The sequence below is a fragment of the Macrobrachium nipponense genome, chromosome 27 (genome assembly GCF_015104395.2).
Source record: "Macrobrachium nipponense isolate FS-2020 chromosome 27, ASM1510439v2, whole genome shotgun sequence".
Classification (NCBI taxonomy): Eukaryota; Metazoa; Arthropoda; class Malacostraca; order Decapoda; family Palaemonidae; genus Macrobrachium; species Macrobrachium nipponense.
The window spans coordinates 72,565,349-72,580,857 of record NC_087216.1 but is presented as its reverse complement, the minus strand read 5'-3'; the positions used below and the strand labels follow the sequence as shown (position 1 = coordinate 72,580,857).

Sequence of the window (15,509 nt, the reverse complement as noted above, 5' to 3'; positions counted from 1 at the left end):
GTCACATGAGACACTGGTTTGCAAAATACATTCACAAATAGGGTAAGGGATTTTTGATGCCCAAAAGGTATATGAAGAGATAGAGAGGGAGAGGGAGAAGGGTGTCTTAGAAGAGGTAGAACATTTCTGCTGCTTTAGGCTGGTACTAAACTGAAGCAGGTATTGAGAATTGGTAAGCAAAAGAAGCAACACCCTGGATGAAGTGGAGAGAAATTGCTGGATATAGGTATATAGTATTCATTTAGTGAATTGATCACAAATATATGATGAATGTATACCTAAAGCATGTAATATTTCATGCAGCAAGGTCACAAACACTTTAATGAGCATAGAGAAGATTCTGAATGAAAATGTGTGACTATAAAATATTAATATTCATGGCTGGACTGCAATGCTAGGAGCAAAGGAGACAATTACTGAAATATGCAGTGTTAGCAGCTAAAAACAGGTTGAGATTTCATACAGAGATGGCTCGGGTATGGAATGAGGTGAATTGACCAGTATAGTAGGTATGGAAGTCATAGGAAGAGGTGGCATGGATGAAAGCCTCAAACCACATGTGAATTTAGGCAGAAAATGTACAAGACTGAAGATAATCCATTTCTCGTCCAACTCTGTTCAAGGAAAATCTATCCTCAAGACGACGATGTTTGTATCTCCGAAGTTCTTAAGTTAAACTATTCATATCTCTAAAAATTCAGATTTTGAAAGTCTGTATTTTAAACCCCAGAAGTGGAAATTCACAAGCTAGAAATTTTTACCTTCAAAAGCTCAGAAAGTTGGGAATCAGCCAGAGAATGAAAATGTATTTTTTCAAATTCAGTGGCGCAGAAATCTACAAGGGTCTCCCTGTGGTCTGGTAAAACTACTTTTATAATAATAATCCCTGTGCCATAATAAGTGTACTTGAGTGCCATTCTTACAAAGTGGTAATTAAATTCAAACTGAAACCTTTTGTGATATTCTCTTGTGGCAAGTCTATTGCACTGTTCTAGACGACTAAATATGTAAACACATTGCGGATATTACTCTTTAACTATAATGGCATAAATCCTAGGCCTTACTGTTTTTATGCTAATCTGTACAGCTAAGCAAGCAAGCTACAAGGATAGCGATTCAGGGGCAAGAAAAGGTGCAATATTGGGTCTAGAGACTGGCAGTATACACTGGACAGCATCTGGCCAGTCACACGAGGACTGGTCTTGTTGCCATAGCAGTCCACCTGGGCAGTCAAATCTGATGTGGAAAAGTGAACAAAATTAAATGGTTGACAAGGGTTACTGAAACTGGTACTAGACCTATACGTTAAGATCTGATCTTTAACTGAACAGAGAAGAGACTAAAAGCTAAGATGTGGTTGAATGGAAATGTTTCATATTGATATAAAAGTATTATATTCATTTCATGCCTTATGATAGTTTAGTCTAAAAGTGTGGTATGTACTGAATCTAGCCATTTCCATGAAATAAAGCCAGAAATGGTGTTTTAATATGTTCAATGCTGCAAGTTGTGTCATATTCTACACGTGTTAATTCTGATTATTGCTAATACTGCTTAATTTAAATCACAGCATCAAATATAAAACAAGCAATGAATAAAACCAAGATTACTCTTGATGGGACCATAAGTATGGAGAGTTGAAATTATCTTGATAATTTTAGTTTGCACTTAAAAGCACGTAAATTTAAAATGCGGTTTAGGCTGTACCTGAAAATCAGTGAATTCAAAATATTATTTTTAGAATATGTACATTGTACACTTGTACAATGGCTTTAAATTCACATTTTCACAGGATTTAAAGATACTATTCAATTAAAAAAAAGTCAAATTCTTTTGCCTGTATTGGGAAAATATCAAGCGTTTGAAAAGCAACTCAGCCGTGCACGTAAACGATTTAATTTGAACATGTAAAACTGTAAACATATATAGTGTACATTTCTGTAGAATGGCTTTAAATTCACATTTTCAAAGCATTTAAAAAGCCATTAAAATAATTATCCCTCTTTTGCATGTTCAAGGAAAATATGCATTCGATGAGTAACTCTACTGTATACTACATGAACGATTTAATTTGAACATCTGTAAGACCATTTTAAGAACCAGATGTGACAAGAACCACCACATAGTAGTACTATACATACCTGTAAGCATGATTATCGGTGCACCTGTAGAAGGCGCTGCAGGATGCCGGGTCAGGAGCGAAGCCCACCGACTTGCAGTCGGCGAACCAGGACGCCGCAGAGGACGCCGACGAAAACTTGGACCTCAGCCGGGAGGGAAATTTCGAGAAGGAAGAGGAAGTGGGCTTTGCAGGAGTGGCGCTGAAGGAACTCGATCTCGTGTTGGTGGACTGGATGGAGTTGCGATTGTTCTCGGGGGCGCCACTGAAGACTGGCCTGTGGAATGCGAGGGGCAAAGAGGATATGGACACCCTTTATTTGTTTATTTATTTTTATCACAGCCCATAAGATGAAATAGTAACTATACTCGTTTTTTTTCCATCTGTCCATCCGCCTGTGGTGTTTGCGCATGGTAACACTGCGTCTCGGGCTTTAAATAATATCCTATTTCGAATATTAACGATGTAATTCGCATACAGACAATTATTAAAACACTTTTCAGTTGCAAATGTACACCCAGATATCCTTTTATTCATCTAAAACTTACACATAGCGAACCTACCTAAAGCCCGGGACGCAGTGTTACCATACGAAAACACCACAGGCAGATGGACAAAAAAAACAGAGTATAGTAATACTATTATATCGTCAAGTTTACATTAATAATATTTATTAGCAACAACGTACGGAACTGGTCGAGCAATCTATGCTAAGAAAAGAACTTTGGAATTTGATAAAGGGTGATAATGCAGGCGCGTTGCTTTGTAAAACAAAGAAAACATAAATTAAAAATAAATCTTTCTGTACTACCTATTGCATATCTTTAGCAGGAACCAATGTAGCCTTTAACTAGGCATATGTGTGACTCAGCTTTACAGGATACTGAAAGCAGCGATATTTTTATATATATATTTCAGCAACCAAGAGTGATTTTTTAAAAGAAGTATTACCATGAGAGCCACTCATAAGGTGGCTTAGTCGTTTGTGTAGAGCCAACCCCGAATCTGTTTAGCGGTTTAGCTGTAGTTGAAATGAAGGAAAATCTGGAAGTCGTAGAAAACGGGATCTTCGTAACGGAAGTGGATGATGGAGGGGTAACTACTGAAGACGACCCGAGGGCATTTGATATAGAATTCTGGGTATCTCCTGGCGATTGGTTGAAGATCGGCCTGTTAGAGGGGTATGGAAAACACAAGATTGACTGAAAATGTAGGCTATAGAGTAATGTTATATGTGATCTTTGATGTCTAAGATTCCCTATAGGTATGGATGACATCTTGAGCGTGGAAAAAATAAATAAAACGAAAAACTACACTGATTCCTGGAACTTAAAGAACTAAGAACATTTTGTTGTTCTTCACAACACAAAATGACACAAGAAACAACTTTCCCTAAACTGTATGACGCCAGTGTTAGTAACCATAAATCAATCAAGTCAAGTCTTTCCTATACTCAAATGGGACCTTGAAACTGGAAAAAATGTAAGTTAATTTACTAATTAATGCTTACTTAGATATGACGTCTTGTTAAAAAAGTAGTGTTTTTTTCATTTATGCTTTTGTGTTTGTATTTTATGGTATATTTATATTTATTCCTTCCTTAAGTTTGTTTCCCATTTTGCATATAAAAGTTCTATTTTGGGAAACTTAATCTGCAAGTAAATGACAATATGAGTGTTCACATAATAATAATAATAATATAATAATAATAATAATAATAATAATAATAATAATAATAATAATAATAATACGTTATTCTCAGTAGCATAACAATGAGACTAAAGTATTGCTGAATCGTACCAAGACTGCCAATCGTAGTGCGCTTTAGTTGTTTGCCCTAGACCAACCCCAGCAGATCCTGCTGTTGTTTTAGTCGTTGTTTCTCCTCCCAGTCCAGAGGAGAAGAGAGAAATGGCAGAAGAAGAAGAAACAACTGAAGGAGGAGGAGGAGGAGATGCTGTGATTGTCTGTGGCCCAGAGCTAGACTGTCTGTTCTGGCTAGGCTGTTGTTGGCCGGTGCTGCTGAAGATTGGCCTGTGAGGGAGATCGGAAGGACATTTTTAATATATAGTTTACAGTAGTGGCGCAGATGGAGAGAGAGAGAGAGATAATAACAATGATTTTATCCCAGTACAAAAGAGCTTAATTGACAACCTCTTAGACTATCTACCAGAAGAATGCTGACCCTGAGAGAGAGAGAGAGAGAGAGAGAGAGAGAGAGAGAGAGAGAGAGAGAGAGAGAGAGAGAGAGAGAGAGTTAATAACAATGATTTTATCCCAGTACAAAAGAGCTTGACAAACTCTGAGGATATATACCAGAAGAATGCTGATCCTAGAGTCTACTAAGAAGCTCTAAAAACCCAAGAAAGAAAAATAATCAAATGCTTTACTAAAATACAAACCATATTATTATTTTTTATTCTTATTATATATATTCATTTTGGAACAAGAAAAGTGCCTTGTGAGGCAATCTTCCACACAGGAAAACAGGACGAAGAGGAGGAGGGAAAAAAAAAGAACAAAACTGAATAGACTAAAACTGCGTCTTTGAAAAGTTTCTTATAGGCCTAGTACCATGATTGCCAATCGTAGTATTGTTTGTTGCTAGTCTGCCCAGGGCCAGAAGCAGAACTAGTTCCTTTGTTTGTTGATCCTCCCACTTGGTTAGAGAACCGAGAAGGGGAAGGAAGTCCAAAGGAGGTAGATGAAACTAGTGACTGGGGAGTAACTGGTTGAAATCCATTGTTAGACTGAACGTTCGTGTTGTCACGTCCATTGCTGAAGACTGGCCTGCAATGGAGACGGTAGAAAGGAATAGGAATTGTATGTTTTATTCATTAAATCTTTTGGTTCGTAAAAGGCGAAATGCTTAATGACCACATGGACAAATTTAGCTACCTTCATAACAGAGACAAAAGGAGAAAGCCCAAAGAATTTGATTTCAAGTCAAGTGGTACTACAATCTGTCCCGACACCAATCTCTGGAAACTGCATTCTGGATCTCATGGCTTCTGCTTAGTATGTTTGCAAATAATGAATATAATTTTTTTTCCAAAGAGTGACCGGATATATAATGGATTTACAAATATATTACTTTGAAGTTAAGTAAATTGTACATTTCAGGGCCAAAGAACCCATTTTGGATTGCTCCATTACTAATATATTACTTTGAAATTAAGTAAATTGTACATTCCAGGATCATAGAACCCATTTTGCATTTTTCCAATGCTAATATATTACTTTGAAATTAAGTAAATTGCACATTTCAGGACCACAGAACCCATTTGGGATTTCTCCATGCCATCAGAAGCTAACAGACATCTGTAGTACCAGATTGAAAGTACAATTACTTTTTTCTTTCCGGACCGAACTGAACTTTTAAACCTTCATCCTTGTTGTGGAATGCAATATAGAGTTTAGGCTAAAGGCCACTCAGCGCTGGAAGGTGTGACAGGAGGAAAACCTCAAAGCAGTTGCACTGTGAAACTTGTGCTCTGGGTTCATCCCAGTATAGTAGTGCAACTTCAGCCAGCCTTACCACGACAACCACTCGTAGGGCGGCTTCGTTGTTTGGCCTGAGCCAAAGCCAGACGAACTCGATCCCCTGTTTGCTGGTGCTGTTCCTTTGTTTGTTGTTCCTCCCAGGTTGTTGGAAAAGCGCGGAGTGGACGAGGAATTGAATCTGGTGGAAGACGCTGGCGGAGGGCTGGCGAAATGGGATCCTGTAGTCGTCTGGACGTTGTTGTTCTGCTGAACGTTGCTGAAGATTGGCCTGCAAGAAGAATGAATTATTATTATTATTATTATTATTATTATTATTATTATTATTGAGAAGATGAACCCTATTCATATAGAACAAGTTCAACGAAGGGGTCACTGATTTGAAATTCAAGCTTCCTAAGAATATTATTTTATTAATTATTATTATTATTATTATTATTATTATTATTATTATTATTATTATTATTATTATTATTATTATTATTAGGGAAGATGAACCCTATCCATATGGAACAAACCCACCAAAGGGGCCGCTGACTTGAATTTCAAGAAGTTTCCTGAGAATATATTAGAGTTTCTTAAAAAGAAGTAACAGAAGGCTATATGAAATACAGGAAGAGATCTGTTATTATACAACAAGATAAATGAAAAAATTAATATATAAAACAGAAAAAATTAAAAAAATACAAGGAGAATTCTATTGCATCTTCGCCTTGAACTTCTGAAGGAGGCCCAATTTCACTGCATCCTCAGTAGGGAAGCTGTTCCACGGTCCCCCCAGCGGTGTGAGGAATAAAGGACCCTCTGGAACTTTTGGGGGAAGTTCGACAACGAGGCAAAACAGCTATTCCATATTGGTGCTGCTGCTATTCAGCGAAACTCTTATGCATTTCCAAAAAAAACCCTCAAATACTGCTGGAAACTACCCAGAAGTCCTTCTTACCAAGCCAACCACTCGTAGGGGAGATCATTGTCCTGAGAAGCGGCCCCTCCGAAACTGGACGAACCCTTGACGCTGCTGCCAGAGGCTCCCCCAATCACATTCCCACTTCCAGCGGGTTGCTTCCAGGAATAAGCTCGAGGCCAGTCGCCCGGTCGCGAGCCGGCGTCGCTGGAAGGATCCCTGGAAGGGGAGGCTGGGTTGCCGGAAGTGCGTTTTGTGGAAGGAGGAGGGTTTCCTTGAAGTGTGTTGTAGATAGCCGTCAGAAGGGGGTTGGGGCCCTGTCCGCAGGCATTGTTGAAGTCGTCTGACACAGTGTCCCAGACCATGATGCCCCCTAGGCCTTTGTCGCGGGCATATTGTGCCTGGAATGAGGGAAAACCATTGATTTGGGGGGATTTTTCACCAAGCCAAACAATCATTTTAAGGGGAAGTCTCAAGTAAATAGAATTTTATCATTATTATTCAGAATATGAAGAACCCTGTTTATATGGAACAAGCCCACCAAAGGGGCCATTGACTTGAAATTCTAGCTTCCAAAGAAAATATTATTATTATTATTATTATTATTATTATTATTATTATTATTATTATTATTATTATTATTATTTTATATTATTATATTATTATTATTATTATTATTAGATGAACCCTACTCATATGGAAGCAAGCCCTACAAAGGGGCCACTGACTTGAAATTCAAGCTTCCAAAGAATATTAAGGTGTTCATTCGAAAGAGGTAACAGAAGGTTCAAATGGAAAACACAAGAGAGAGGACATCAGCTATTAGAAAAACAGATAAATTAACAGATTAATAAATACATAAATAAAAACAAATTTTCGAAGAAAACCAGATAAATTAACAGACTGAAAAAAAAACTAATTTTCGAAGGAGCAGGGCCTCTCAAAACTTACCAAGAAGTGTTCACAGTCTCAAATATTGGGTTTTCTGTAAAAACTAATATCTCTCTCTCGCTGGCATTTTCACAATATATCGTCTTCAAGAACGACTATGGAATCTCTGAAGCATTATATACAAAAATAAGCCTCTTCACAGGGACGTTCAGTTAAATCGTGCTGTATTTGCAACATTAGGAGAATTTTTATTAATAATTTTTGAGGCCTAACTTGAAATAAGATCAATTTAAATTTTCACGTACTAGGATTCATACAAATTAAATGGGTCCTGACACAAAAAAAAAATATTATTTTAACTACAGCTTCACTGTAATCATAACTATAGTAGATTCACATCAACCGTGCATTTGATGTCTAGGCCAGTCCCTTACGACGCTCCTGATTGGCTGTTGATAAGCCAATGACAGGGCTGGAAACTCTCTTCAGTCTCCCTCGAGAGTTCACATGGGTAAGATGAATGTTCCGCCTCTCCTAAAGGACGTATCCCTCAGGAAAAGTGGAACATATATCCTGCATATGTGAACTCGAGAGAGACTGAGGAGAGTTTCCAGCCCTGTGATTGGCTTATCAACAGCCAATCAGGAGCGTCGTAAGGGACTGGCCTAGACATCAAATGCACGGTTGATGTGAATCTACTATAGTACCCATCTGAGAGCTTTGAAATACAATAAGTATCTATATTTAGGAGACTCAGAACTATTTTAAAAGCTAAGAAGAATCTTAAGAAAACTCACGTTACAAAAACTACTGACCTTTTTAACCACAGCCTCAATGTCGTCATAACCGACCCATTGGTCACCCTTCGTCAAGTAGGGTCCACCGTCACCTGTTACCTTGGTCCAGCCATCCTTAGGAAGTTTCAAAAAAATTAAGCATTATTTGGGTATTTTCTGGTGTAGAGAGAGAGATAGATCACTGTCCAAAACTAGATTATTCTTAGGTGATAAGAGACTTGTTTCTTGAAGAGAAGAGTATTAAACATACTGGGAAACAATATGAAAGACTTCTACTTTTCAAAAGTAAGATGAGTTATAAGTAAAGAGCAAAATGACCTTTTACTTTGCACAAGCAAGATGAGGTTTAAGTAAAGAGCAAAATGACCTTTTACTTTTCACAAGCAAGATGAGGTTTAAGTAAGGAGCAAAATGACCTTCTACTTTTCACAAGCAAAATGAGGTTTAAGTAAAGAGCAAAATGACCTTTTACTTTTCACAAGCAAGATGGGGGTATAAGTAAAGAGCAACAACAACAACAACAAAAATAACAGGAGCAATGCCCTACCTCCTGTTGGGCCAGGCAGCACTCGAAGTAAGCCATGTGTCCTCTCTCCTTGACGTACTTTCCAGCTTTTCCAGCACCCGTGGCTGGAGATCCAGGAGTGTTGGAAGATCCAGCTAGAGTCCACGACCTCCCATAGAACGGGACACCTAGCACTATCTGTTGAAAAGCGTCCCAGATGTTTTAAATAGAGAATTATATACGTTAGAAATGGACGACAGATTCAATGTTATCTCTTTAAAATGAGACCTGCTAGGGTCTATGAACTTCTGTGTCAGTATATGCAAAGGCTTTTAAGTGTCTTATAGTGTCTTCTAAAGTGCCTTTAGTACTACAAAGGAGTTTCCATGACCACTGGATACTATCATACTTGCATTCGAGAGAAATCCAGTGCATAATCCCTTGCAATGGCTAAGCATGAGTTATAAAGAGCGATTAGTACTACAAAGGAGCTTCCATAACCACTATACTCGGTTTTTTTTTTTATCTGTCTACCCGCGTGTGGTGTCTGCTTATGGTAACACTGCGTCCCGGGCTTTAGATAGTTACATTTAGCTTGCATTCAACAATAATAACAATATCCTATTTCGAATATTAACGGTGTAATTCGCATACAGTAAATTATTAAAACACATTTCAGTTGCAAATGTACACCCACGTATCCTTTTATTTACCTAAAACTTACACATAGCGTAACTATCTAAAGCCCGGGACGCAGTGTTACCATACGCAAACACCACAGGCGGGTGGACAGATGGAAAAAAAAACGAGTATAGATGATATCACACTTGCATTTACAAGAACCCCAAGGCATAACCTCTTGCAATGGCTATGCAACACTTACCTTACTAGCTGGTGCACCTTTCTGGATCCAGTAATTCACGGCGAAATCGGCGTTAAATTCCGGATTTTGTCCTTGTTCTGGGTATAGGGGAGAGTGGTGGGCCACCACCCTCTCCCAGGACCCGTGGAAATCGTAAGCCATCAGGTTAATCTTTCGGAATAAAAGGGAAAATAAGACTCGTTTAACTGTCCTGTACCACTCGATCAGAACACAGACTAATCTAGAAGGTTCATGGAGTGTGTGACGTGAATGTATGTTAATAATCTTTTAAATAAATTATATAAATACATTACCAAAATGTATGCAATCAATTCACGCTCTTCTTCATACTTACGAGTGAAAACTCGACTCGAAACGCCATACTTATGTAAATGTATGCACGGAAATGTATGTTAAATAATCTTTTAAATAAATTATATAAATATCACGCTCGAATTCACACTTATTGGTGAAAATATGACTTGAAGCTCCATACTTATAAGTAAAAACACGACTTGAAATCCCATACTTACGTAAATGTATGTTAATAAATGTATTTACACAAATGTATGTTAATAATCTTGTAAATTAATTATATAAATACATCGCCAGAATGTCTATAATGTAATTCACGCTCTTATTCACACTTATGAGTCAAAATACGACTTGAAATCCCATACATACGTAAATTTACGTTAATAAATGGATGTATGGAAATGTATGTTAATAAAATGTCAAATAAATTACGTAAATACATCTCCAAAATGTCCATAATGTAATTCACGCTCTTATTCACACTTATATGAGTCAAAATATGATTTGAAATCCCAAACATACGTGAATGTATGTTAATAAATGGATGTATGCAAATGTATGTTAATAAGCTTGTAAATAAATTATACAAATACATTGCTAAAATGTCCGTAATGTAATTCACGCTCTTATTCACACTTATATGGGTCAAAATATGACTTGAGATCCCATACTTACGTAAAAGTATGTTGATAAATGTATTTACACAAATTTATGTTAATAATCTTGTAAATAAATTATATAAATACATTACTAAAATGTCCATAATGTAATTCACACTTATATGAGTCAAAATATGACTTGAAATCCCATACTTACGTAAATGTATGTTAATAAATGGATGTAAGTAAATGTATGTTAATAAGATTTCAAATAAATTACGTAAATACATCGCCAAAATGTCCATAATGTGATCCACGCTACTATACACACTTAAATGACTCAAGACACGACTTGAACCTCATACTTACGAAGTCCAGATGCTTCATGATTTTGGGAACGTTGTACCCCCTGTCGATGACCCTCCTGCTGGCGCTGACTGCCGTCGTCAGCAGGAGCCCGTGGGGCGTCAGCGCCGTCTTCAGGTCCTCGACCCAGTGGGTGAATCCTGCATCGTGTCAAAATCGCGTGATTCGTGAGAGGGGGAATCGCGCCATTAGCAAATGTGAGTCCCGTTATTCAAGAGTGGGAATCTCGTGACGTGTGATTATGAATCATGTGATTTGTGAGTGTGAATCACATGAATCACGAGAGTGAATCACGCGATTCGTGAGTGAAACTTGTGATTCGTGAGTGTGAATCAAGTGATTCGTGAATGTGAATCACACGATTCAGGAGTGTGAATCACGTGATTCATGAGGATTGTAGAGCAACAAAAACCTTTATTTCAACAACTGGATAAAACAACAAAAACGAATTTCTTTCAACTTAACAACAACTGGATAAAACAACAGAAAACTTGAAATTAACAACTGAATAAAACAAAAAAAAACGAACTTCTTTTAACAATAACTGGATAAAACAACAATAACAACTTTCTTTAACAACAACTGGTTAAAGCAACGAAACAACTTTCTTTAAACAACAACTGGATAAAACAACAAACCACTTTATTTGAACAACTGGATAAAAACAGTTACAAAAACTATTTTAACAACTGGATAAAACAACAAAAAACAACTATTTCATCGACAACTGGATAAAGCAACAAAAAACTTTATTTTAACAACTGGATAAAACAACAACAAAAAACTTTAACAATAAGTGGATAAAACAACAACAAAACTCTCTTTTAACAACAACAGGATGAAACAACAAAAAACCCACTTTCGTTTAACATCTGGTTAAAACAACAACAAAAAACTTGATTTTATCAACACCTGGCTAAAACAACAAAATACAACTTTATTTTAACATCTGAAACAACAGACTACTCGCACATCTGAATCGTGTGAAGATCGAAACAACATAAAGATAACAACAACAGGGTTGTGATTTGCGTGAATATCAATGAGAAACAAAAACAACTAATATTATACCACTCTCTCTCTCTCTCTCTCTCTCTCTCTCTCTCTCTCTCTCTCTCTCTCTCTCCAGGTTGTATATATATATTTTTTGTCAAGTGTAAATGTCCCTCTTTTTCCAGTATCAAGCTCTCTCTCTCTCTCTCTCTCTCTCTCTCTCTCTCTCTCTCTCTCTCTCTCTCTCTCTCTCTCTCTCTCTCTCTCTTCACAATCAATGGTTTGACTAAAAAAAGCAATGAATTAATAAGTAAATAAAAAAAAGAAATAACTCTCAGATCCAGATATTGTGTATGAAGAAGCAGAAGGGTCTTTCCCTCTTCCCTCCATTAAACAAATGTTCCCATTCCTCTCGATCTCTCAGCTGAGTCACTGGTCAACTGGTTCTGTTCTGTTCCCCTGAAGCATCAAACTCACGTACCCTCTTTGTCTTCTCGTTTGCTTTCGTAACCTGGGTATTCCCAGTCAAGGTCGAGGCCATCGAACCCATATTCGAGTAATAACTTGACCACTTCCTTCACGAACTTCCTCCTCTTGCTCGCGTCGGCCACCATGGTGGAGTACTTGGTGCTTCTCGAGTCGTTCCAGCCTCCAACACCCAGGAGGATCTGGAAGGGAATTGGTTGAAGATTGAATACTAACCTGGAAGCAACTGGTTCAAGGGTGATACTAATCTGGAAGGAATGGGTTGAGAACGAATACTACTCTGGAAGCAGTTGTTCCAGGATGCATACCGGTAAATCTGATAGCAATTGGTTCAAGAGTGAGCACTAATCTGGAAGCAGTTGGTTCCAGGATGAAAACCAATCCGGAAGCATCTGGTTCAAGAGTGAATACCAGTCAGGAAACAATTGGTTCCAGAGTTAATACTAATCTGGAAGTAGTTGGTTCAAGAGTGAATACCGATCTGGAAGCAACTGGTTCATGAGTGAATACTGATCTGGAAGCATTTGGTTCCAGAGTGAATACTAATCTGGAAGCAGTCGGTTCAAGAATGGATACTAATCTGGAAGCAATTGGTTCCAGAGTGAATACTAATCTGGAAGCAACTGGTCAAAGGATGAAGGACCTGAAAGAAACTAGTTAAAGATAAGCACCAATAAATATATACATGTCACAACAGCATGTGTGAAATTTCCCAAACAATTTAGACAATATATGAATCAAAATGTTAAAATAAAGCAATATAAAGTGAGTGAGTACCAGTATAAAATAAATTTAAAAAGTAATTGTCCAAAACAGAAAAGGAAAAAAGGTATTCGTTGCACCCCACAAGAAAGGATAACAGAGGAACACAGTTTAAGGGCTAGGGCACAGCCCAAAGTTCGAGAACATAAGGAACGCAAACCGCAGTCGACTGACCTTCATCTTGGGGTTTTTCTCCTTCAGTTTCACGAACTTCTCGTAGTTTTTGAGGTCGACGTCGAGCCAAGTGTCGAAAGGCTTCGCCAGGTATGTCTTGCTATCCAGCGTGGCAAAGGCGTAGATCAGGTGAGTGCAGAGGTCCACTGGTATGTCTTCGACGGTGTATTTAGCCAACCCTGAAAGCATAAGTAATAGTGTGTCTGTCTCTACAGTCTAGAGCAGTGGTTTTCAACCCTTTTTGACCCATGTACCCTTTTAACATATGCCAGGTCATCCACACATCCCCCTTTTCCAGAAATGTATGCCTCAAAAGATGCATTCCAAACAACATGCAACAAAATACTGACAAAAGCTATTGGAGAGAAATCCCAGCGTAATTTCTCAGTAGTGCAGACCGATGCACACTGCGTTTTGTGTGGTCTTAGAACCAGTTTGAGCCTGCCAATATTTGGTCACACTTCCCCCCCCCCCCCTGTAAAAACTGAAATTTCACCCTCAGGAGGGAATCCACCACTGGTCGACGGACAATTGCAAAGTTGAGGCCTTTGAAGGACCTGTTTGGCTGACTCTTCTTCGCAAACTTGAACCGTGGATATGTATTTGTTTTGTAGAATTACAAAATACAAAACGTGCAAATTATCTAAATGAATTGTTTACCTATAATAAAAGTAGAGTAAAGAATAAGGCTGAGAATAACAAAAGCATAATTACTATAAAAATATGTACAAAAAGTTAACTTGGACGAAAATATGGATAAAGGCCTTTTGAGGAGGTTTGGTCTCCTGGAGAGAATGGAGGAGAGGATAAGCTGATAAAAAAAGGTGCATCATTTAGAGACTTAGCGACAGAGGAAAGAGAGGGAAAGCGGAGTAGTCTGTGTGAATGTGTTTCAGAGGTGAGTGGCGCAGTGTTTCTGCAAGGCGTTGTTAAACACCCATGTAGGCGTTAGTCACTCCACATTTGGAGATCCTTCTCTCGATTAAGCAGTTTTGGAGTGAATTTTGCAGCGATCGTCATCTCGTTTATCTCTGAAGCCACCCTGTCTTTTTGAAGGAAAAGGGCTAACGGTACACTAGCCAATATGTACCCTGCGGTACGTACGAACCTTTGTCTCATTGTATTCATCTAATTAGAACCTTTGTCTCAAACGGTATATTGTATGCATCTAATTAGAAACTTTGTCTCAAACGGTATATTGTATGCATCTAATTAAAACCTTTGTCTCAAACGGTACATTGTATTCATCTAATTAGAACCTTTGTCTCAAACGGTATATTGTATTAATCTAAATAGAACTTTGTCTCAAACGGTACATTGTATTCATCTAATTAGAACCTTTGTCTCAAACGGTACATTGTATTCATCTAATTAGAACCTTTGTCTCAAACGGTACATTGTATTCATCTAAATAGAACCTTTGTCTCAAACAGTACATTGTATTCATCTAATTAGAACCTTTGTCTCAAACGGTACATTGTATTCATCTAATTAGAACCTTTGTCTCAAACGGTACATTGTATTCATCTAATTAGAACCTTTGTCTCAAATGGTACATTGTATTCATCTAATTACGACCTTTGTCTCAAATGGTACACTGTATTCATCTAATTAGAAGCTTTTTCTCAAACGGTATATTGTATTCATCTAACTAGTGCTTAGCCATTTGAACTCTGTAAAACTAAGTGTTTTTTTGGTATTCGTTTCTGATACATTGTTTTCACTTAATTATTTTTGCTTTTAATAATTCGCATATATATATATATATATATATATATATATATATATATATATATATATATATATATATATATGTGTGTGTGTGTGTGTGTGTGTGTGTGTGTGTGTGTGGTGTGTGTGTGTGTGTGTGTATGAAAATAAAATAATAGCACAGAGAGTAGATAATCTGGAAAGACAACATGGAACCAGGTCACTAACCTTTCCTGTAATGAGCCCAGGAGCTGTAGTAGCATACCACATACCCAGGGCTGCTACCCTCGGGCTGGGCCAGTACGATGGCCATGGTCAAAAGCAAGATGGGTGCCAAAAACCAAGTGCCGCCCGACGACAACGCCTGGAAATAGATTATTATTATTATTATTATTATTATTATTATTATTATTATTATTATTATTATTATTATTATTAATTATTATTATTATTATTTGAAGGTAGGAGACCCTCTCTCAACATGTTTTGTTAAAGAGGATGGCAGCATTATTATCTATTTAGAAG

At 37.6% G+C, this 15,509-nt stretch overlaps 1 protein-coding gene across 1 annotated transcript; it reads right to left on the bottom strand.

The window, feature by feature from the left end:
* Positions 1-889: 889 nt before the first annotated feature.
* LOC135200733 (probable endochitinase) lies at positions 890-15,285 on the bottom strand (the record flags this gene model as incomplete). Its single annotated transcript, XM_064229337.1, has 14 exons — positions 890-1,236; positions 2,142-2,396; positions 3,071-3,289; positions 3,920-4,153; positions 4,694-4,909; positions 5,658-5,891; positions 6,564-6,925; positions 8,231-8,326; positions 8,760-8,915; positions 9,601-9,750; positions 10,863-10,999; positions 12,334-12,520; positions 13,275-13,453; positions 15,213-15,285. Coding segments are annotated over 14 exons (2,634 nt in total), but the record flags the coding sequence as incomplete, so codon positions are not given.
* Between the last annotated feature and the right edge of the window lie 224 nt (positions 15,286-15,509).